Source organism: Saccopteryx bilineata, chromosome 2 (genome assembly GCF_036850765.1).
Source record: "Saccopteryx bilineata isolate mSacBil1 chromosome 2, mSacBil1_pri_phased_curated, whole genome shotgun sequence".
NCBI lineage: Eukaryota > Metazoa > Chordata > Mammalia > Chiroptera > Emballonuridae > Saccopteryx > Saccopteryx bilineata.
This window is the reverse complement of record NC_089491.1, coordinates 35,371,826-35,394,332: the sequence shown is the minus strand read 5'-3', so window position 1 is coordinate 35,394,332 and position 22,507 is coordinate 35,371,826. Positions and strand designations below refer to the sequence as shown.

The window sequence follows — 22,507 nt, the reverse complement described above, 5'->3', positions numbered from 1 at the left end:
GGTTCTAGTGTCCCAGTTCACTTTATTGCTTTGAGGCCCGGTCCTACTTTATTGCTGGTGATGATTTTTACTGCTGGCTAAGGAGGCCTCTGTCGCTGGGCAGAGCTCTGATAGCTCAGGGGCAGTGCTTACACCAGGCGCCTAAAGGAGACAACCAGAGAGAGGAGCCAGGAGGGAGCTCTCGCCCTCGCAGCAGGAGGAGGGGCAGAGGAGCAGAAGAAAAGTTGGCAGAGTCCTGAAACGGAACCCGGCTGCCGCCCGCTTCCACTCCTCTGGTAAATGTTTGACTGGATGTTTGCGTTCTCTGTGAGTGTTTTGGGTGCTGTGAACAGCACTGGGCAGAACAGCAGACTTGGAAGCAGTCACAACCAAGAAGCCGGAGGAGATCGAGGAACAACCGAGAGAGGCAGACAGCTCGCCGGAGCTGCGGGCGCTCTTCCACGGGCATGGCCGCCACAGCTGAGAGGTGAGTTTTAGGACGAGGGTTACGGCAAGGTCGGCTGGACAGCCACATGCTTTGGCAGCCGTCCTCATTGATTTGGTGACTCATGGAAGATTGGGAGACAGGCATGGCTTAGTTATTTGTAGGCAGTCTGGCACGGAGGAAGGAACCAGGAATGGGGCTCCTGGGTGAGGGAACAGATGTCCATTCTTCAGTCTGGAGCCACCGAGGGAGTGGGAGGAGCCCCAGCGTGGTGGTAGAGGACCCTGATTTGAATCCTCAGTTTCCTCATCCTCATCTGAAGATCAGGAGTAACAACCCCTGTCCTGCCTGGCCCCCAGCTTTGTGTATATTATGTGAGAACAAGAATGTGGAAGGACTCATTTGAGAACTCTAAAGTCTTGCCCAGGGGTCAGGAATGAAGACTCCTCACTCAAATATTTAAATGTCTAAGAGCTAAGAACCTAAAAGACTACTCCAAATACAGGCCAATTAGCACCTTTGCTCTCAGCTTGCCAGGGGCTGCTGTGGAGGACGAAAGGGAGAAGAGGAGTCAGGAAAACATGGACAGGCATCAGGAGAGTCGCTTGGCAAAGGAGACCACGGGAGTCCCAGGCAGAGAGCCTGAGAACAGTGCACGGAGAGGGGCATGTGACAGGAAACCGACCGGAGGTCAGCTTGAAGGGCAGGTGCACAGAGAGCTGGGTGGGTGCGGGCATGAACTGGAATGTCTCAGGATCTGGGTCTCTTCCTCCCCTCTCTCCGCTGGCCTCCTGGGCTGAGAGGGTGCAGGGCAGTGATGTGGGGGGAGGTGGACTTTTAGGAAGGTTGGTCACAGGGTGGAGAATGGATTGGAGGGGGCCACTGCCGGAGGTAGGAGACCCGGCAGGAGGCACTGCAAAGCCCAGGCAAAGAGGACGGTGGCCTGGACTAAGCTGGTGGGTGTAGGGATCAAGATTTGTCGGATTTCGGTAGTGTTTGGAGAGCTTGAACTTACTGAGCTTGGTTTGAGTGTTACTTAAATAGGAGGAAGCTGAGGATGACTCTGGGTCTTTGAGAACCACTAAAGCAGTGGTTCTCAACCTTTCTAATGCCATGACCCCGCAATACTCATGTTGCGGTGACCCCAAACCAAAAAATAATTTTGGTGGCTACTTCATAACTGTAATTTTGCTACAGTTATGATTCGGAATGTAAATACCTGATATGCATTATGTATTTTCCGATGGCTTTAGGCGACCCCGCCGGGGTCCCGACCCACAGGTTGAGAACCGCTGGACTAAAGGGTGATGATGGCGGTGTTCCTGAGGTGAGGACCCCCAGAGAAGGAGCAGGTTGGAGGGGCTGTTCAGTTGGCACGTGTTGGAATGGAGTGCCATTGGGACATCTAGGAGGAGATGGCAAAGCAGCAGGCAAGTGGCTTTATGGTCTGAACTCAGAAGAAGAGTCTGGCTGGACCCGAAGAACTTGGCCCACCTGTGGTGCCAGGTGTGGCGTCTGGGCCCGGACCTTCCTCTGAATCAGCCCCGTACCCGCCGCGGCCTCCATGCGTTTCTCCAGGGCCTCCTCGCCACGGTCATTCCCTGCACCTGGACCACCTGCTCAGGGACGTTCTCCCAGGGCAGTGCTCAGGCCTGAGCATGTTCAGATTCGTCTGACCAGTGAACAGGAGGGGTCACTGTCTTCTCTGAGGACCACAGACACATAACGTTTTTCAATGTCTCAATGTAATCTGTGTGTGTGTGTGTATGTTTCCCTCATAGAAAATAGAATGAGGGATCAAATTCTAGCTCTGCTGTTCTCTGGCTGAGCGGCTTTGGGCATTCACTTTAAGCCTCAGTTTCCTCATCCATGAAGTAAAAGGATTAAGTGAGATGACAACTATAAAGACCTTAGTTTAATCTCCAACATGTGGCAAACCTTTAACAAATGATGATAGTTACTATTATTGTTACTTTATTAAGTGAAAAGAAATGAAAACAAATGTTGCTGTATTAGAAAGTTACGCATGGCGAGGAGTAAAAAAGCAGGCACCTGTCTTCTTCAGTCACCATTTTTTTTCCATGTTGCTCTCTCCGAACTTCTCAGACACGCATGCTAACACCCACGCACACCCTCTAAAGGAGGTACCTACCAGGGGCTGACCATGTATCGCTGTACTAGTAAGCTCAGATGAATGGACAAGGTCAGGGCAAAGGCGAATCACCAGAGATCTGGACACAGAGGAGGAAACAGAGAGGCCCTAGAGAAAATGGAAAAAAGACAGGCCAGACATGAAAGGCCAATTAATACCTCACCTCTGAGCCTCAAAGCTTAAGTTAGTACCCGTGTTTGAGTCCACTGTGGGCCGGTGACAGCCTCTCTGAACCTTGCTCTCCCGAGGATTCAGCGAGACCTGGGAATGAGATGCTGTGTGAACTGTAAAGCACGGTTCTTTCCCACAGTGCCTGTCGCTTGGCACAGGGGACGACGCCCAGCTCAGTCCCAGTGGAGAGCCCTGTTCCCGACCTGGCCGAGCTGATTCTGTCTCTCTGAGATAGTTCACCAGCTGGTTCACTGGGCAGAGCCAGGGCACCCAGACGGGTGTCCAGCTCCTTGGTACAGTGTCTCCTGTGTCTCCTGATGATGCCCATGACACCCGGGAAAGCAGCCCCTGGGTCTACTGGAGCCACACTGCTGCTCGGAGGCTTCGCTACCACCTTGAGACATACTGTGTATGGAGGCAATTGTAGGGAAGGTGGAGACAGGCCCGAAAACCAGCATGCCTAATGATTTTTTTTAAGGTTTTATTTCTTGAATTTTAGAGAGAAGAGAGAGAGAGATAGAGAAAGAGGAGGTGTGGAGGAGCGGGAAGCATCAATTCATAGTTGATTCTTGTATGTGCCTTGTCTGGGCAAGCCTAGGGTTTTGAACCAGCGACCTCAGCATTTCAGTTAACAAAACACCGTTCCCGCTCGTTCTCTAATGATCCAGGGAAGTGATGGCGTTACATCTGTTCTACAGACAAAGTAAGCAAGGTGTCAGGAGGAGAAGGGTTCACATAAGGTCTCAAGGTCTCTGACCCCAAGTCCCAGGCTTTTCCCTCCAGGCAAATCTGAGGACCCACACAAGCACGGAGATACCCCCATGCACCCCTCTGAGGGAGGGGGCTGACCCAGAGCTAACCTTTCCTAGCTGCACAATAAGGTCAAAATGAATAGGAGAGGTCAAGGCAAAGAAGAAAACAGATTTGGACACAGAGAGAAGTCTCTGGAAGAAAATGGAATGAAAGCAATATCTTTCACTGTAGACCCTTGATTCTCAGGGTCACGGACAGTGACAGAGACAAACCAACAGGCAGTGAGCAAGAGAGGTGCTCTGACGCAGATGGCTGGGAAGACGGTCGGAGGCGGGCCTGCGGGCGCTAGAGGAGCTGGGCAGGAACAGAGATGTCAGCAAGGTGGCAGGCAGCCCACGCAGGTCTGATGATAGTCGCCCGTGGACTTAATTTTATTTCATTTTTTAAAAATGTGAACTTTTTGGCCCTGGCCGGTTGGCTCAGTGGTAGAGCGTCGGCCTGGTGTGCGGGAGTCCCAGGTTCAATTCCCAGCCAGGGCACACAGGATAAGCGCCCATCTGCTTCTCCACCCCTCCCCCTCTCCTTCCTCTCTGTCTCTCTCTTCCCCTCCTGCAGCCAAGGCTCTATTGGAGCAAAGTTGGCCCGGGCGCTGAGGAAGGCTCTGTGGCCTCTGCCTCAGGCGCTAGAATGGCTCTGGTTGCAGCAGAGTGATGCCCCAGATGGGCAGAGCATCGCCCCCTGGTGGGCATGCCGGGTGGATCCCGGTCGGGCGCATGCGGGAGTCTGTCTGACTGCCTCCCCGTTTCCAGCTTCAGAAAAAATACAAAAAAAAAAAAAAAAAGTGAACTTTGTATTATGAAACTGCAAGTTGATACAAAACAAGAGAAGAAGAATATAAACAACACCCACGTCCAGACTGAATTAGCCTGGCACTTGGCAGTCTTGTTTTGTTGATGCTCCCGCCTGCCCCCCTCCTGCAGACAGCCTGTCGTTGCCTCATGGCACACAGATTTGCTCTTAAGTCTTCACAAGTCCCTGCGATTCCTGTGTCTTTGTTCCGAGAGAGTTCAGACTGCCATGCCATAGGAACAGAAAATTACCGTCGACGAGTCATAGAATGTGACCATTGGGAATTACTTATATGATCGTCCACATTGCCAGAGTTTAAGTCCTGGCTACCTCCCATCGCTAGCTGGGTCAGCTTGGACAAGTTTCCTGATCTTTTGGTGCCTCAGTTTCCGCTCCTGTAAAGTGGGGTGATAATCGTACCCCTTACAGGGCTTTTGTGAGGATGAACTTAGTTAATAAAAGTATAACCCTTAAGGGTAGCTTGGTGTGCAGTAGGCTCTTGAGAAATGTTAGCTATCATTACGTGTCGGGCTAGGAGCTGGGCACATGGAGGTGAATGCCCCCTAGGAGCTCCCCATCCAGGGTGGACACAGACACATAAAATGACATTTCTATACAGTGGGTTGGCTGCTGTGACAGTGGGCTAAGTCCCAAGCACTTCAACCTTCTCAGTTCCTAAGTGACTGAACTGAGATCCACAGGTCCCCTCAGCCTAAGGAGCCAGGCATGTAGCAGCAGAGCTGGGCGGGACTCAGCTGATTTTCCTGGCAGGGCCTCTTTTCTTGAGGGCCCAAGAGGAGGCAGCAGCTCTGAGGGCAGTGGGGACATTCTGTGCAAGGGTGCCATGTTTTGGGGCCCCCCGCCAGCGGCATGAATGTGGGAGACTGGTCATGGGGCCAAGCATGGGCAGCTGCTCTGGCTACTGGTTAACCAAATGAAGGACTTTAGTCCATTGTGTAGTCAGGGGTCCCAGGTAGGGCCCCTGACATCCCTACACCTAGCAGGAGGGCAGGGATGCAGGCTGGCTGCCCACGATATGCACTTGATTGAGGCTGGGAGGGGTGCTCAGCCCGGAGAATGGCTGACCCCGGGCACTCTGGGGGCAGAGGAGCAAACAGGATCTGGAATCTGAGGAGGGAGAAACACAGCCAGCGAGAGTCCCCTTTCAGCCCAACAAACGGGAAATCCTTTTCTTTGGCCAGAACTATCCAAAAGCAGGTAGGGGATAGGGAAAGAGGACCAATGTTCACTGAACACGAGGCTGTTTTTCTGGGAAAAAGAAAGTCAAATGACCTCTGGTTTCACCACTGTTCACGACTTGGGATCGTATTGTTTTATAATTTTTTTTCACTCAACAGTATATGTAGTAAACACACGTTGCCCACCCTCCCACGGACCTGCCCCACCAGCCGTGTCCCCCTCCCTCCCAGGAAGCAAGCAGTGTGAGTCTCAGAGACCAAGGAAGCGGTCTCTGGGGCTTTCTGACTTGGGCTGACTGCAGTGCGTGCCTCGCCTGTTCGCCGCAGTGGCTGCTGGAAGCGGAAGCACGCCCAGTGGCCCAGCCTCCATCCGCCTTTCTTGAGCTCACCTGCTCCCAGCTGCTACCAGGCTAACTCTGGCTCGGCCCCTTCAAGCAGGCGACACTCTCGGCAGCGAATCTGTGTAGGCAGGGTCACCCATCCAAAAAAAGTCCACTGGGTCTATACATGCTGACATGGGAAATTTCCTTTCCTTTTTAATTTAATTTAATTTAATTTTTTTTATTTTTAATTTTTTTTTGTATTTTTCTGAAGCTGGAAACGGGGAGAGACAGTCAGACAGACTCCCGCATGTGCCTTACCGGGATCCACCTGGCACGCCCACCAGGGGCAATGCTCTGCCCACCAGGGGGCGATGCTCTGACCCTCTGGGGCATCGCTCTGCCGAGACCAGAGCCACTCTAGCGCCTGGGGCAGAGGCCGAGGAGCCATCCCCAGCGCCCGGGCCATCTTTGCTCCAATGAAGCCTTGGCTTCGGGAGGGGAAGAGAGAGACAGAGAGGAAGGAGGGGGGGTGGGTGGAGAAGCAAATGGGTGCTTCTCCTATGTGCCCTGGCCGGGAATCGAACCCGGGCCCCCTGCATGCCAGGCCGACGCTGTACAGCTGAGCCAACTGGCCAGGGCCTCCTTTCCTTTTTAAAATGAATTTGCTCGGCCCTGGCCGGTTGGCTCAGTGGTAGAGCGTCGGCCTGGCGGGCAGAAGTCCTGGGTTCGATTCCCAGCCAGGGCACACAGGAGAGGCGCCCATCTGCTTCTCCACCCCTCCCCCTCTCCTTCCTCTCTGTCTCTCTCTTCCCCTCCTGCAGCGAGGCTCCATTGGAGCAAAGATGGCCTGGGTGCTGGGGATGGCTCCTTGGCCTCTGCCCCAGGCGCTGGAGTGGCTCTGGTTTCGGCAGAGCGACACCCCGGAGGGGCAGAGCGTCGCCCCCTGGTGGGCGTGCCGGGTGGATTCCCGTCGGGCGCATGAGGGAGTCTGTCTGACTGTCCTCTCAAAAAAAAAAAAATGAATTTGCTTTCCTTTGATTGATTAAATGAAGTTATCAAGTTTAGTCTGATCCCATTTTTGCTTTGAACTATATCAGTTATAAACATTCTTGCTTAAACTATACAGATTATAATTCTGGGAAGAGAAAGGACTTGACTGCTTTATGCATTTGGTAATATTTGGAATGTTTTGCAATAGCATATATTACACTTAAAATGTTATACACACATATGAGGAAGAGATTGAGAGAGAATCTTAGCATTCTAGTACCTATCTTCAGACACACCTCTCAGATTTCCTTAACTTATATTTAGAAGTAGAATTCCTGGAAATGGAATTGCTATGTTTTAAAAGTTCTTGGTGTATATATTACAAAATTAATCCTCAGAGTGACTAAACCAGTTTACACTCTGGCGATCAGTAAAGAAATACCAACTTTAGTAATGCTGTGTAGTATTTTCAGTTATTCCCAATTTAATAGATAAGACAGCATTCATCTTAATTTCTACTTTTATTACTACTTGAACATTTAAGAACTTATTGGACATTTGTACTTCTTATTTATTACCTAATTTATATAAATGTAAATTCATTTGGTAACTTTATAAATATATAAATTTCAAATCCTGTGCTCAGTATTAACAGTGTTTTGTTGATTTCTTTGCCTGCTATTGGTTTTTGTACCCTCTACTTCCTCCTAGATTTATTTATTTTTTATAGCGAATTTCCTCTATTCTGTATTACCTTTACTTCCTCAGGAGTAAGTTTCTCTCTCTGTTGAACCTCGGGCTCCCTCTGTGGTGTGATCTTTCCTCAGCTGTGTGGTGGTTCTTGGTTGTGTGCTCATCTTTGTGATGGAGTTTCCCTGGGATGTTGGCTTCGGGAGGGATGGCAGCTGCTGCCAGTACTAAGGCCTCTTTCAGTGCTGTGGGGCGGGGGTGACATGTACCCCTACATTGGGTATCTCAGGAGCTGGCCTTCTGGAAACCAGAGCTCCTGGCGCCTTCCAGGTGTCACCTGTGATCTGGGCACTGCCTCTCTCTGAGTGCCCCATGTATCCTGCCCCCGGAGATGCGGACACCACGCCTGCTGGGCAGCAGGGGTGTGAGAACTCCTGGGTGCCTGAGGAGCCCCGGCTCGTCCCTGTGTGGGCTGTCGGCAGCCCTGCCCACTTCAGCCTCTTGCATGCTGGGTGTGGAGCACTCCTTGAGTGGTCTCACAGTCTGCAGCCATGTGGGCTGATGTTTTTTTCTCTTTGATCTGGTCCCGCTCTCTCTCCATTGTTCAGATCCTCTGGTAGTTTCTGTGTCTCTGATAGATTTCCTCCTTACTTTCAAATATGGCCATGTTTTCTTTCTTTTTGAAAAATAACCTTTGATGTTTTGTATGGGATGGGGAGACTCAGTTGATCTTTCTAAAAAGCCAAAGTCCGAGTTCTTCAGTTCTATCATATTTCTGACAGACTAAGCTTCCCCCCTCCTCCCCCCACCCATTCCTAAACTTTTCAGACTCACGGTTAAACATAACTGGGGAGTGCAAGAATTTTAAAGAGTTGTGGGGGAGTGTGTCATGCTCATGGACTCCCCAGCAGAGTGCTGTCCCCTGAGACTCCTGAGGGAAAAGTAGGAGCTGGCCATCAAAGCACCGGAGACGGCTGGATGGGTGCTGCTGGGGTAGGGAACAAAGTGAGCAAAGACCTGGCAGGGTAAGAGCACACACAGGTGGTGTGCTGGAGTCACAGCAGCAAGAACCAAGTGTGGCAAGAGCCCCGGAAAGAAGGAGGTCCCTTTAAAGAGAACTCACAGAGCTGCGGTCACGTGTTTTAGATAAGAGACCCAGCGTCCCTGTCCTGCAGACTCTGAAGCCTGGAGAGAACAAAGTCTACACTCTGTAGTCCAGATAGCGGCTGTCCTGCCCCAAGCGCCCAGCCACGGATCAGGAGCTAGCTGAGGCTTCTTGACCTCTGGCTGTGGAGAGCTGTGTGTGAAGGCTGATTTCCTGTGCTGTTACTGAAACTTAAGTCTCAGGGCTTCTCCATTGCACAGGCCCCTTCCAAGGCTATGGGGGGTGGGAGGCACCTAAGTGAAGTGTTTACATGGCAATATGTTTTCCTTAAAACATGAAAAAAGTAAGATATTTTAGTAGCTTTATTTGAAAAGGATGTCCAAATTATACAAGCTTTGGGCCCCACAGAACCCGAATCTGTCCCTAACTGTGTCATCAAGAAAAGGAGTTAGATCCAGTTAACAGGGCAGTGGGTTAGATCAGTGGTCCCCAACCTTTTTTGGACCACAGACTGGTTTAATGTCAGAAAATATTTTCACAGACTGGCCTTTAGGGTGGGACGGATAAATGCACAAAATGAAATTATGCGACCGGCATAAAAACTGTGGTATTTTTAAATATAATTGTCGAACTTACGATATTTATTGGGCTAAGTTAAAGGAGGAACAAGCATGTCCTCATTATTCAGGCTGTATTTAAATTTGTTATTCTGACAATGTTTCATGGTATTTATTCTTTCTCTGCGGACTGGTACCAAATGACCCACAGACCGGTACTGGTCCTCGGCCCGGGAGTTGAGTACCACTGGGTTAGATAATCAGGCTGGGAAAGAAATTGGAAAGATTAATCCTCTATGGCAGGGGTCCCTAAACTAAGGCCAGTGGGCCGCATGCGGCCCCCTGAGGCCATTTATCCGGCCCCCGCCGCACTTCCAGAAGGAGCACTTCCTTCATTGGTGGTCAGTGAAAGGAGAATAGTTCCCATTGAAATACTGGTCAGTTTGTTGATTTAAATTTACTAGTTCTTTATTTTAAATATTGTATTTGTTCCCGTTTTGTTTTTATACTTTAAAATAAGATATGTGCAGTGTGCATAGGGATTTGTTCATAGTTTTTTTTATAGTCCGGCCCTCCAACAGTTTGAGGGACAGTGAACTGGCCCCCTGTGTAAAAAGTTTGGGGACCCCTGCTCTATGGGAAGATATATCACAGATGAGCAGCACTAGCTCTGAGAAAGCAAAATTGACAAAGATCAGATGAACTTAGTGGGCTACAAGCCAAACTTCTGACAGCAATGATGGTCAAGACTGAAGGGTCAATGTCTGTAGCAGTGACTGATGATGCAAATGTGTTATTTGACTGTTTTCCAGGACAAGGCAGCTAAATGGCACCTGTGCCAGCTCGGTGGACATGGAACTCTTCCTCCATTATTCCCTCATCCCGTCAGTAAGTAAGGGCAGGGGAGGGCTGAGGAGGGGAAGGGCGGAGAGCTGAAAAGGTCAGCAGAGAGTTATCACCTAAATGCCCTCAACTTGCTCTCCTACATTATGCACTAAAAACACAGGCAAGAGAAGGCTTATAAGGGCCGTAGTATCAAGGATACTGGCTTTGGGGGAGCAATGATGGAGCCTAGTTCTGTTGGAAGACACAATAAAGAGCATTTCAGGCAGAGGGAAAAGCACGTGCAAAGGCACTGTGTGTGTATGGGTGGGGAGGGGGGAGATGGGAGAGTGTGAGTAACTGGGAGGGCTGGGATGGCTGAAGTGAAATGGTGGAGCCAGCCGGGGAGGCAGGCAGGGCCAGGCCGGGGGAGCACAGTGGGGCTCTGTGCAGTGGAATTTTGTCTTTATTCTAAGTACAGTGGGAAGTAATTGGCGTGTTTCCAGAATGAGGGTGGTGTGATCAGATTTATGTTTTGTGTAATGTTGGGAGCAAGGTAGAGGCAGGCAAGAGAGGAAGACCAGTTAGGAGGTGGTTGTAGGGATCCAAGTGAGAGGCAGTTTCAGCTCATCCTAGATGGTGGTGCTCAACTCAAGACATTTGAGAGTAAAAATAATAGGAGTCGGTAATGGGTTGGATAGAGAGGCTCAGGAGAGGGAGATGGTGAGGATATTCGGGTTTCTAAATTGCATAGCTGGGAGAATGGTGGTATCCTCCATTCCCCAGTTAAGGAAAATTAAAATAGATCCATGTTTGGGGTGGATGAAGGTATAGGAAGAGAGGAACATCATGAGTTTCATTTATGACACACTGAATTCAGGAAGCTTTCAACACTTCAAGAAGAAATGCCAACTGTGTAGTTGGATGAATAGTTATGCAGCTCAAGGACAAGTTCTGGGAGTCTCTGCATTCTGGTGGCTGTTGAAAGCATGGACATGGATGAGATTGCTGAAGAAGAGAGGATCAGGTTATGAGAAGAGTGGTCCAGGGACTGAACTGGGAGGAACTCCAAGTCTCATGGTTGGATAAAGAATAACCTAATAGCCTGACCAGGCGGTGGCACAGTGGATAGAGCGTTGGACTGGGATGCGGAGGACCCAGGTTTGAGACCCCAAGGTCACCAGCTTGAGCACGGGCTCAACTGGTTTGAGCAGAAGCTCACCAGCTTGGACCCAAGGTCCCTGGCTCGAGCAAGGGGTTACTCGGTCTGCTGAAGGCCCACGGTCAAGGCACATATGAGAAAGCAATCAATGAATAACTAAGGTGTTACAACAAAAACTGATGATTGGCCCTGGCCGGTTGGCTCAGTGGTAGAGCGTCGGCCTGGCGTGCGGAGGTCCCGGGTTCGATTCCCGGCCAGGGCACACAGGAGAGGTGCCCATCTGCTTCTCCACCCCTCCCCCTCTCCTTCCTCTCTGTCTCTCTCTTCCCCTCCCACAGCCAAGGCTCCATTGGAGCAAAAAGATGGCCCGGGCGCTGGGGATGGTTCCTTGGCCTCTGCCCCAGGCGCTAGAGTGGCTCTGGTTGCGACAGAGCGAGGCCCCGGATGGGCAGAGCATCACCCCCTGGTGGGCGTGCCGGGTGGATCCCACTCGAGCGCATGTGGGAGTCTGTCTGACTGCCTCCCGTTTCCAGCTTCAGAAAAATACAAAAAACAACAACAACAACAACAACCCCTGATGATTGATGCTTCTCATCTCTGTTCCTGTCTGTCTGTCCCTGTCTATCCCTCTCTCTGACTCTCTCTGTCTCTGTAAAAAAAAAAAAAAAAAAAGACGGTAATTAGTGACTTGGGCTGTTTCCATGGAGTGATGGGAGTGGGAACCAGGTTGAAAGCACATTAGGAGGTAAAAATAAATGGAGTCAGTAAGTGTAGACAATTCTCAGGAAGTTCTAGTAAAGGGGGAAAGAGCAAGGCCTCAAGTACGTGAGAACATGATTGAGTCCACAGGAAAGAAAGCAAAGAAGGATTTGCAGCCTGACTGTTATTGTCTCCTTTTTACAGATGAGGAAACAGATTCAGAGAAGTTAGGTCTCCCTCCTAGCTAGTATGTGGGAGAGACTAGATGTGAACAATAGTGTCAGGTCTACCCAAAGGAAAGCTCATTACAAAACATTCTAGAATCTCCAGCGTGTGGCCGGCAGCTCGGTGCCTCTGACATTTGTGCACGTTCTGAGCGCCCTGCTCACCCACACCGGCACCTGCTCTTTCAACACTGGTACCAAGGCAATGCTGGGACGAATATCCCCACTGACCCTCTCATCTTTTCTTCCTGTAGCTGTTCATCATTTTGGTCTTGTCCTTTCTCCAAAGATGGGAGCACTGTAGACAGAGAGATGACACTTCTTACCTCCTGGGGAACCACTTTGGAATCATCATGTGAGTTGAACCGGGTCTGATCACTATAGCTTGGGGTACCCAGTGATTTTCAGGCCAGGAAGACTCCCAGTTACCTCTCCCACTCCACCTCTACCTCCCTGTGGAGAGCGCTGTCCCTTCTGCCCCGACCTGAACTAAGCTCTGAGAGCTCAGAATTGGCTCCCAAGCCCTTGCATCCTAAGAACCCAGCGCTGCCCAGATGTGATGAAAACATCTCAAGGAGGGTCAGATCACTGTGGGAAAGGCCTTCCCATAGTCAGGACTATGGCTTCCTCAGGAAGCAGGATGGGGAGAGATCCTCGTCCCTGACGGCAGCTAGCCTTCTTGTTGGGATGGCACCAGAGGTCGTACCCGGGGAGCCCGCCGGACCAAGGAGCTTTCAGGATCTTTTCAGCTCCACGATTCTGAGTCTCTGCGCCCCTTACCACATTTTCCCTTAAGATCTAATTGTCCATATATTTTCATCATTATCATTAATACCTACTGCTATTTTTCATAATTATAATAAAGCAGCTAACATTTATTGCACTTTGCCTATGAACCAGGCACTGACCCATTGGCTCCTGCCAGACTACCATGGTGGAGGGGGTTATGCTCATGTAATGGATGAGCAAACTTAGGCTCAGACAGGTTGAATGACTTGCCCAAAGCCACACACTAGTAAGTGACAAGAGCTTTAACCCAAGGCCACACACTAGTAAGTGACAAGAGTCTGGTTGATATTTGCTCTGATTCTCTGAGTGTCAATAACCTAAGCAGGCTCAAGCATGTCATGTTGAGACCTCAGCTTTGGCCTCTGGAGAAGGAAGAAGAGGCCAGGATGTCAGGAGGGAGGCTAGAGGAGACCTGGGCTTCAGGGTGAGAGAAATCCAACCGCAATGTCCAGGGACCCTGTAAGCCAGCACAGAGGGGCATGCTGGCTTTGGATACCATCCACTGGAGGAGTCAGCCCCTCCCAGGATGCGGGGTCTGAGCCACTCTGTCCGGGGCAGAGAGAAAGACTGAGGCTGGTGGCTGAGGAAGACCTGCGGACCCTTCCCTAGATCTGGCATGTGGGGCCTGGTGCAGGACTTTTTAAGAAGTAGAAGCTCTATATGGGTCGTGTTAAACAGCTTTGAATTAAATTGATAATGGTACAATTTTCTTACTCCGTGACCGCTTTTCCATCAAAACCTCTGACTCTGAGTAGTTTTGGCTCACCATTCACCAGCCCTCACGTGTGCGGCACTCCACAGTTGATAAAGCAGTCCTTCATCGGCTGTCCAGAATGGTTCCGTGATGTAGCGGAGCAGGGGTTTCCACCTCTGCTTCTAAGATAGGGAAACGGGGTCTCACGGAGCTCCTCAGTACTACAGGTGACATTGACTAGACTCCAACTCAGCTCAACAAAGTGCGTGTCCATGAATGTGCAGTGGGCACCTAATGTTTTCAAGGTCCCGTGCTGGGTTCCCACTGTGGAGGAGTTTAGGATTTACAAAACAAGAAATAACACAAAGGGAGATGTGGGAAACATAGGCTTTTCTCTTCTTTCAAATGCAATTGCTTACTCTGATGCATACAGATCTCTTTCGATTAGAAGAAACAGATATCCAGTAAAGCTTGTTTACATAAAAGATAAAGATAGGATTTAAAAAATAAAGTAACTGCAAGGACAGACTGATGGGGGCTGGTGCTCTTGAGATGAGCATCTCTGGGACACTGATTCTCTCTCTTTCTGCCTTGTTGTGCCAGTGGGGTGTCCTTAGTGCCATTTTACCATTTTCCTCTCTGCCACCGGCCTTAGAATCTCTGCTTCCCTAAAACTTCAGCTTGCCTCCAGCACTGATTCTGACCCCAAGTTGGCATGACTTTTTTTTTTAATTATTTTATTTTATTTTTTAGAAATGGAGGCAATGATGCCCTCTTTTTTTTTTAAAGTATTTTAATTATTTATTTATTTATTCATTTTTAGAGAGGAGAGAGGGAGAGAGAGAGACAGAGAGGGAGACAGAGGAGAGAGAGACAGAGAGAGAAGGGGGGAGGAGCAGGAAGCATCAACTCCCATATGTGCCTTGACCAGGCAAGCCCAGGGTTTTGAACCGGCGACCTCAGCATTTCCAGGTCGACGCTTTATCCACTGCGCCACCACAGGTCAGGTCGGCATGACTTTCTAGAACAGAATATTAATAGCTGATTGACTCACCTCCTCAGGGCCACAAATCCAAAATATAAGACCAGACATTTGATTGGTCCATCTAAAGTCAGGTGGTTACCCATAGTCCAGTCAGCTGTGGCCATGATCACATGGAAGCAGCACAGCCAATGATACCCCGACCTTCCCAGGGATATTGGAGAGAACTCTGAGACCTTGGCTGGGTGCAGAGCAGATTCCCCCACGCCTGTCTGGATCTACTCCTTGTTTTGGTCTCTCAAGTCATACTACCTGTGTCTCTCATAGATGAAACTCATCCCATTTTGCTTGCTGTCATGGCTACTGGGGTTCTTGCTTGTGTCCTCCTAAATTTGGAGCATCTCAAGGGGAAGACCTTTTGTCTTCCTCACTTCTGTAACCTGAATCCATGCCTAGCCCTAGAATTGGCACAGAGGACCTAAGGATATATCAGTTGAAATGAATAATTCACTCGCCAATAATTTGTTCTCAGGTTAGGATTGGTACTTTGGAAATTAAATGTGGGATGTCTCAGAGCCACTTTCTGGCTTCATGTGCTGTTTCTCTTGTTCACAGACCTCTGGACTTCGTGGGCACTTTTAGTAACCGATGGTCCTATGGAATTGCCTTTGGGGCCACAGCCAATAAGGTCATGTTCTTGTTCTTAGAAGGCTACCGGCCCCTGCAGGTCCCACAGTGGGCCCAAGGTACTAGGGCTGCCTCATCACTGCTGGGAATTTAAGCATGGAGATTCTTGCTCTCAGAGACAACAGGGCAGGGTTCTCTGGGATGAAGGGTAAACTTGTGAACTCAGTGTTCTTCCCAACCTGTTACTTGTCCAGCACCAGTGTCTAGCCCAAAAAGTTTCAAAGCTTGTTGGCAGCGAGGGATTTCTCCTAGTTAAATTCAGACATCCTTCAGACATAATAGAGCAAAGATTCAGAAAGTAAATTCACCACCACCCACCTTAGAAATCTCTTCTGAGTCGTAGTTGAGGCTGCCTTCTTGATATCAGTAGGTCCTCAGATACTTCCTAAAAGAACAGGTCTTCTTTGGCGTTGGTCTGGGGCCTCTCCATTCTCCATGGCTCATGCTCTCCCTGAAGTGGTAACTGTAATCCATGGGTTCAATCATCCCTAATACGAGAACTTCCAAACCTCTCTGTCCAATCAGCTTTCTCTGTGATACTTATTTGTGTGTTTTGTTTCTACCCATTACACTGTGAGCTAATCCAGGGTAGGGAGCAAGTCTTCTTCATCTCAATAGTTAGCCCAGTGCCTGGCATAGAAGGAATACCAGGAAGGGTGTGTTGTATGAATGAATGAAAGACATCCCTGCATTCCTCTTTGTGCTAAGCTGGGACTTGTCCACTCATCTCCATGGGTCCTGAGGTCCATCAGCGCAAGTCAGTACAAAACCCCATCGCTTCCCTGGGACTCCCCTGAGCCCGTGAGCAGAGACACTCACAGCTCTCTGGCCCTGTCTCCCCCAGCCTTTGTGCTTCTGATCGGAGGCATTGAAGTCGGCCTGTCCCACTTCCCCTTCTTTGCCTGCCTCTCCTCGGAGTTCCGGCTGGTCAGCTCCATCCTGGGCTTCAGCTACTCTCTGATCTGGTAAGATGGACTCTGCCTGCCTGCCCTCCCGCAATTCCTTTGGCCATTGCTGAACTCTGGACAAAGGGCTGGAGGTGACCAGAGAGCTCTCCTTGGGAGGGCAGCTGCTCAGAACGTAGGCCCAGGGCAGGCGGAGTGACTGGTCCACATCCCACTCCAGCCCCTCCTTGAGACCGCACTTGAGGCTTCAGAAGGTCAGGCCAGCACCCTCTCTGCTTCACAAGAGTTCATTTATGATTTGAGCAGTCCCACTAGTCAGAGATGTAGAAAAATCCACTTCAATAAAGACTGCCGAGTGTCCCACGGGAGGAAGCAGGAGTCGCATGTGGACGCTGCTCCTCAGTACTATGGTGGCTTCCCCGGAGCCCAGGAGAGAGTGCCGGTGCCTCAGTGTGGCACTCAGGGCCATCGGTCTCTCTCCTGTCTCTCTCCACCCTCAGCCTGTCTCTGGCACACCTACAAGTCATAAAAAACTGCCACATTCCCTCATCCATCCGCTTATTCATCCAGCAAACATGCCATGACATCCCCACATGAGCCCACGGTATATTCCAGGAATATACTATACTGGAGAACAAGGCAAACCCTGGTGATCCTGTGTTCTGGCTGCTTTGTCTGGATGTTGCTCTTCCTGTGAGGTTGATCACCCCACCTGGCCCAGCGGTAGATATTTGCCTTCCTTTGAGGGTTGTTGTCCCCACAGCTGGGAGCTCCCGGCCATTGTTGGGCTTTGCGCCCTCAGCATTGGCACCAGCCCAGCACAGACCTGACCTGGACCCTGGGAATACTTGCTGACTGGAAAATCCCGTGGACAGTTCCACTCTCTGGTCCTGATAGGCCCGTTTCCTTGCCTACATGTCTTTTATGGGCCCTGTTTCCCCCGCAGTGTTTTTTGGGCAGGGATTTCAGGCCCAGAGAGCCATGCAGGGGCTGACAGGTAACCGGCCCACCGATGGCTGCAACTCCAAAGTTTGTAAGTGGCTTGCTTTTCAAAAATTAAAAGAGAGGGTATTCAGTGTTCTGCGTGGAGCGATATCTTAGCCTATGGCAGACCTTTTGACCAGGAGAGGACAGGGTGGCAGGATCACACAGCAGCTCGGGTACCAGGGGAGTATGACCCAAGCTTGCACGTGCCCAGGAATGTGTTCAGCAGGAGGAAGGCCTTGAGGCTTCCTCCTCAAGGCAGTATTCCCAGACAAGGCCCTGCCCAGGCTGAGAGAGCCCCAGCCCCAGAGTCAGGAGACCTGGGCTGGTCCTGGCTCTGGGTGTGACTCGACAAATCCCATCCCATCTCTGGGCTTCCGGCTCCTCCTGAGTGCTGGGGGAGGGAAGGAGCTCTCTCTGGGTCTTCCTGCTCTGCCTTTATGGATTCTGGGATTGTGTTCGAATTGAGGGCATCAATCAATTTTATTGCATGTACATAAGCACTAGCAGGGTGCCGATCTCGGTGGGATATACCCAGACGCCTGGGAACCAGCCCTGCCAAGGAGGAAACTGCACGCTGGTGGGATCCGGGATGTGGTTATAGGGGCTGTGCTGGGGCTACCCTAATCTCTGCTTCTCTCCTGCAGGTTTGCTGTCACCATTCTTCACATCGCACAGTGTCCCCATGGGCGGGTGAGTTCCACTGAGTTATGTTTAGGGTATTCATTCCTATTACTGTGGCTAACCTCCTGTGTGACCTTGGACGAGCCTCTGCCACTCTGGGCCTTGGCTTCCTCCTGTGAATCCAGGGAGTTGGAGCCGCTCATGATGCTTCCCTTGTACAGTATCTTAGTTCATCACGGTGTTCAGTTACAGGCAGATGTTCTCTCAGTTAATGCTCTTAGCAGCCCCTCAAGGTGGGCAAGCTCTGAGAGCCTATTTATTGATTTATTTTTTTATTTTAGTGAGAGGAGGGGAGGCAGAGAGACAGACTCCACATGTGCCAAATGCGCTCTGACCAGGTCCACCAGGCAAGCCCACTAGGGGGTGATGCTCTGCCTATCTTGGGCCATTGCTCCATTCCTCACAAACAGAGCTATTTTTTTAGCACCTGACACAGAGGTCATGAAGCTATCCTCATTGCCTGAAGCCAACTTTGCTTGAAGGAGGGGTGGAGAAGCAAATAGGTGGTGCTTCTCTTGTGTGCCCTGGCCGGGAATCTAACCCGGGTCATCCACATGCTAGGCCGATGCTCTACCACTGAGCCAACCAGCCAGGGCTTGTCAGAAAGACTAATTTATAGATGAAGAAACTGAGGTCCAAGGATATGAAGTCACTCTTAAGCAGGTCTGGGCACTGAGAATAGGTCTGGCTGATCTCACAGCTCATTTCTTTCTACTCCTTCATGTAGCCTCAGTTTCTCTGTGTATTAATCGGAGGCTTGGACTAGATAAGTGGTCGGTAAACTCATTAATCAACAAAGCCAAATATCAACAATACAATGATTGAAATTTCTTTTGAAAGCCAAATTTTTTTAAACTTAAACTATATAGGTAGGTACATTCCTTATTGAGGTAATGCCCGCACATGGTATTTTGTGGAAGAGCCACACTCAAGGGGCCAAAGAGCCGCATGTGGCTTGCGAGCCGCAGTTTGCTGACCAGGGGTCTAGAAAAACCCCTTCCAGCTTTTCCATGCCACTGTCCTTCTCAGAATTGATACAGTTTGGTCCACCTGTTTAGCCTTATGCCCCAGGAAAAATGTCTCTCTCTCCCTCTTTCCCTCTCTCGCTCTCTTTCTTGTGTATTTTCCAAAAGGAGCATTTAATACCTGATCAGAAAAAAGCCATGAAAGCCCTTTGTATAAAATGAAATGGGGAGCCCTGGCTGGTTGCTCAGTGGTAGAGCGTTGACCTGGCGTGTGGAAGTCCCGGGTTCAATTCCCAGTCAGGGCACACAGGAGAAGCGCCCATCTGCTTCTCCACCCCTCCTTCTCTTGCTTCTCTCTCTCTCTCTCTCTTCTCCCCTCCTGCAGCCATGGCTTGATTAGAGCAAATTGGCCCAGGGTGCTGAGGATGATTCCATAGCCTCCCCCTAAGGTGCTGAGCAATGGAGCAATGCCCCAGATGGGCAGAGCATCGCCCCCTAGTGGGCTTCCCGGGTGGATCCCAGTCGGGGATCCCAGTCAGGGTGCATGAAGTAGTCTGTCTCTGCCTCCCCTCCTCTCACTCACTCAAAAAAAAAAAAAAAAAAAAAAGAGAAGAAGAAGAAGAAGAAGAAGAAATGGGGGTGCTAGGATTCAAATCCAAGGCTGTTGGACTCCAGGTCCACTGCTTATTGCAATGATGTGTGGTGGGGGAGGAGGGGTTCAGGCACTGAGAGAGTGGGCCTTGGAGGGAGTGGCAGGCAGTTTTTTGTCCACAGCTTCCCCAGGGCCCTGCCCTGCCCTGCCCCATCTAGATCCAGTGCACAGTGCTCTGTTTCTGTTGCAGTTTTTAGGGAGGTTCGAGACGATCATGTTGTACTGGCCCTCACTGCTGTGCCTGTCCTTCCTGCTGGGGCGATTCCTATACATGTTTGTCAAGTCGCTGAGGGTCCACCTAGGCTGGGAGCTCCAGACGGTGAGTACCGGGTATAAGCACTGTGAATGCCCTGACGGGTTTGGTCTTCACAACAGTCCTGTGAGGTAGGTGCTATTATTACTCCTCCCATTCTGTAGTAGGAAACTTGGACCCAGGAGGTGAGTTCTGTTGCCCAAGGTCATGCACCTAGTCAGTAGCAGAATCAGAACAGGAACACAGATAGCCTGGTAGTTGAGACTCTTTCTTAACTATTATTCTTTTTCTAATTCCTTAAAGTACAAAGTTAGGTTGTTTATTTGAGATCTGTCTTTTTGTTAACGTAAACATTTACCACTATAAACTTTTAAGAACTGCTTTTGCTGCATCCCGTAAATTTTGGTATGTTGTATTTCTATTTTCATTTGTGTTAAGAGAGTTTTTTATTTCCCTTTTGATTTTTTTTTCTTAGACCCATTGGTTGTTCAGGAGTGTACTATTTAACTTCCATATATTTGTGAATTTTTCAGTTTTCTTCTTTTTATTCATATTTATTGATAACTTTATGCCATTGTTGTCCGAAAAAATACTTGATACTTAAATTTGTTAAGACTTGTTTTGTGGCCTAACATGATCTATTCTGGAAAATGTTCCCTTTATTTTCTTTTTCTTGCAAGGGCATAGCTCACAGCTGAGTTATTAATCATTGTTAATTGATTTCTTCTCATATGTGCCTTGACCAGGGGCTCCAAGGCAAGCCAATGACCCCTTGCTTAAGCCAGCAACCTTGGGCTCAAGCCAGTGACCCTGGGGTCATATTGATGATCCCGTGCTCAAGTCAGCAACCTCGGGCTTTCGATCCTGGATACTCAGTGTCCCAGGTTGGCACTCTATACACTATGCCACCGCCTGGTCAGGCTGTTCCCTTTGCTCTTGAGAAGGATACATATTCTGCTACTGTTGGATAGAATGTTCTGTATATGTTTATTTGGCCTATTTGATCTATAGTGTTGTTTAAGTCAGTCTATAGTGTTGTTAAAATCCTTATTGATTTTCTGGCTGTATTATGTATCCACTCTTGCAATTGTGGTATTGAGGTTCCCTACTATTATTGTGTTGCTGTGTATTTATCCCTTCAATTTTGTTAATACTTACTTTATCTATTTAGTACTCTAATGTTGGGTGCAGTATATTTATAACTGTTATATTCTTGTGAGGAATTGATCACTTTATCATTATATAATGATTTCTTTTTTGTTTCTTGAGACAGTTTTTGACAAAGTCTATTTTGTCTAATATAAATATATTATAGCTAGCCCTGCTCTATTTTCATTACCATTTGTATGAAATATCTTTTTCCAGTCCCTTTCCTCTCAGCCCTTGTGTGTTCTTAAAGCTTAATTGAGTCCCCTAGAGGTGGCCTATATTTGTATGAGGGTTTCTTAAATCCATTTAGCCACTCTATTTCTTTTATTTTATTTTTTATTAAGTGAGAGGTGGGAGGCAGAGAGACAGACTCCCACATGCACCCGACCGGGATCCACCCTGCAAGCTCACTAGAGGGCAATCAATGCGCTGCCCATCTAGGGCCATTGAGTTGTTGTTCTATTGCTCAGGAACCAAGCTATTTTAGTACCTGAGTTGAAGCCAGGGTGTCATCCTCAGTGCCCAGGGCCAACTTGCTCAATGAGCCATGGCTGCTGTAGGGAGAGAGAGAGAGACAGAGAAGTGGGGGAGAGAAGCAGATGGACACTTCTCCTGTGTACCCTGACCAGGAATTGAACCCAGGACTTCCAAATGCCAGACCAAGGCTCTACTGCTGAGCCAACCAGCTAGGGCCCATTCTATGTCTTTTGGTTGGAGAATTTAATCCATTTACATTTAAATAAATTGATATGTAAAAACTTAAAATTGCCATTTTATTAATTTTCTGACTTTTTTATTTTATTATTTTTTATTTTTTATTTTTACAGGGACAGAGAGGGGGGGATAGATAGAGACAGACAGACAGGAATGGAGAGAGATGAGAAGCATCAATCATCAGTTTTTCATTGCAACACTAATTGTTCATTGATTGCTTTCTCATATGTGCCTTGACCACGGGCCTTCAGCAGACCGAGTAACTCCTTGCTTGAGCCAGTGACCTTGGGTCTAAGCTGGTGATCATTTTTTATTTTGCTCAAGCAAGATGAGCCCGCGCTCAAGCTGGCGACCTCGGGGTCTCGAACCTGGGTCCTCGCCATCCCAGTCCAGTGCTCTATCCTGGTCAGGCAATTTTCTGACTTTTTGTAATTCCTCCTTTCATGCTTCCTTTGTGATGTGGTGAAATATATATATATATTTGTATGCTTTGACTCCTTTTTCTTGATCTTTTGTTTATATAAAACAAGTTTTTCTTTGTGATTACTATGCGGCTTACATAAAACATCTTATGACAGTCTATTTTAAGTTGATAACAATTTACTTTAATTGCACAGAAAAACTCTGCACCTTTACTCTCACTTTCCCTTATGGGCAAATGCAGGCCAAGGTGGGTCTCTCAAAGCCCTGAGCTGTGCCACCTTGGAGGAGTGACGTCAGTAAAGTGAAACTGTTCTCTTCGGTGCATCTGTTATCAGAGCGTCTGCCTGACTGGGGAACTTCCCAGGTGTACTCTTGAGCTCCCACAAAGGGACTCTCATCTGTGGGTGGTTGTCAAACTGGTGTATCAAAATGGCCTGGGGGCTGGGACCCCCTATTCTCCCTCTTGTTCACATCACTCACCAGTCAGGATTCTAATCAGATCCTTT

The 22,507-nt window shown here is 49.1% G+C and overlaps 1 protein-coding gene across 1 annotated transcript in view; it reads left to right on the top strand.

Annotated features, from left to right (window-relative positions):
* Window positions 1-180: 180 nt before the first annotated feature.
* LOC136324194 (stimulated by retinoic acid gene 6 protein-like) overlaps window positions 181-22,507 on the top strand; it is a 39,566-nt gene continuing 17,239 nt past the window's right edge. The window contains 9 exon segments of the mRNA XM_066256696.1: window positions 181-353; window positions 355-405; window positions 407-466; window positions 10,026-10,101; window positions 12,375-12,475; window positions 15,201-15,331; window positions 16,117-16,237; window positions 17,809-17,854; window positions 19,653-19,781. Coding sequence (XP_066112793.1) covers window positions 280-353; window positions 355-405; window positions 407-466; window positions 10,026-10,101; window positions 12,375-12,475; window positions 15,201-15,331; window positions 16,117-16,237; window positions 17,809-17,854; window positions 19,653-19,781 — 789 coding nt within the window. The 5' untranslated portion in view covers window positions 181-279.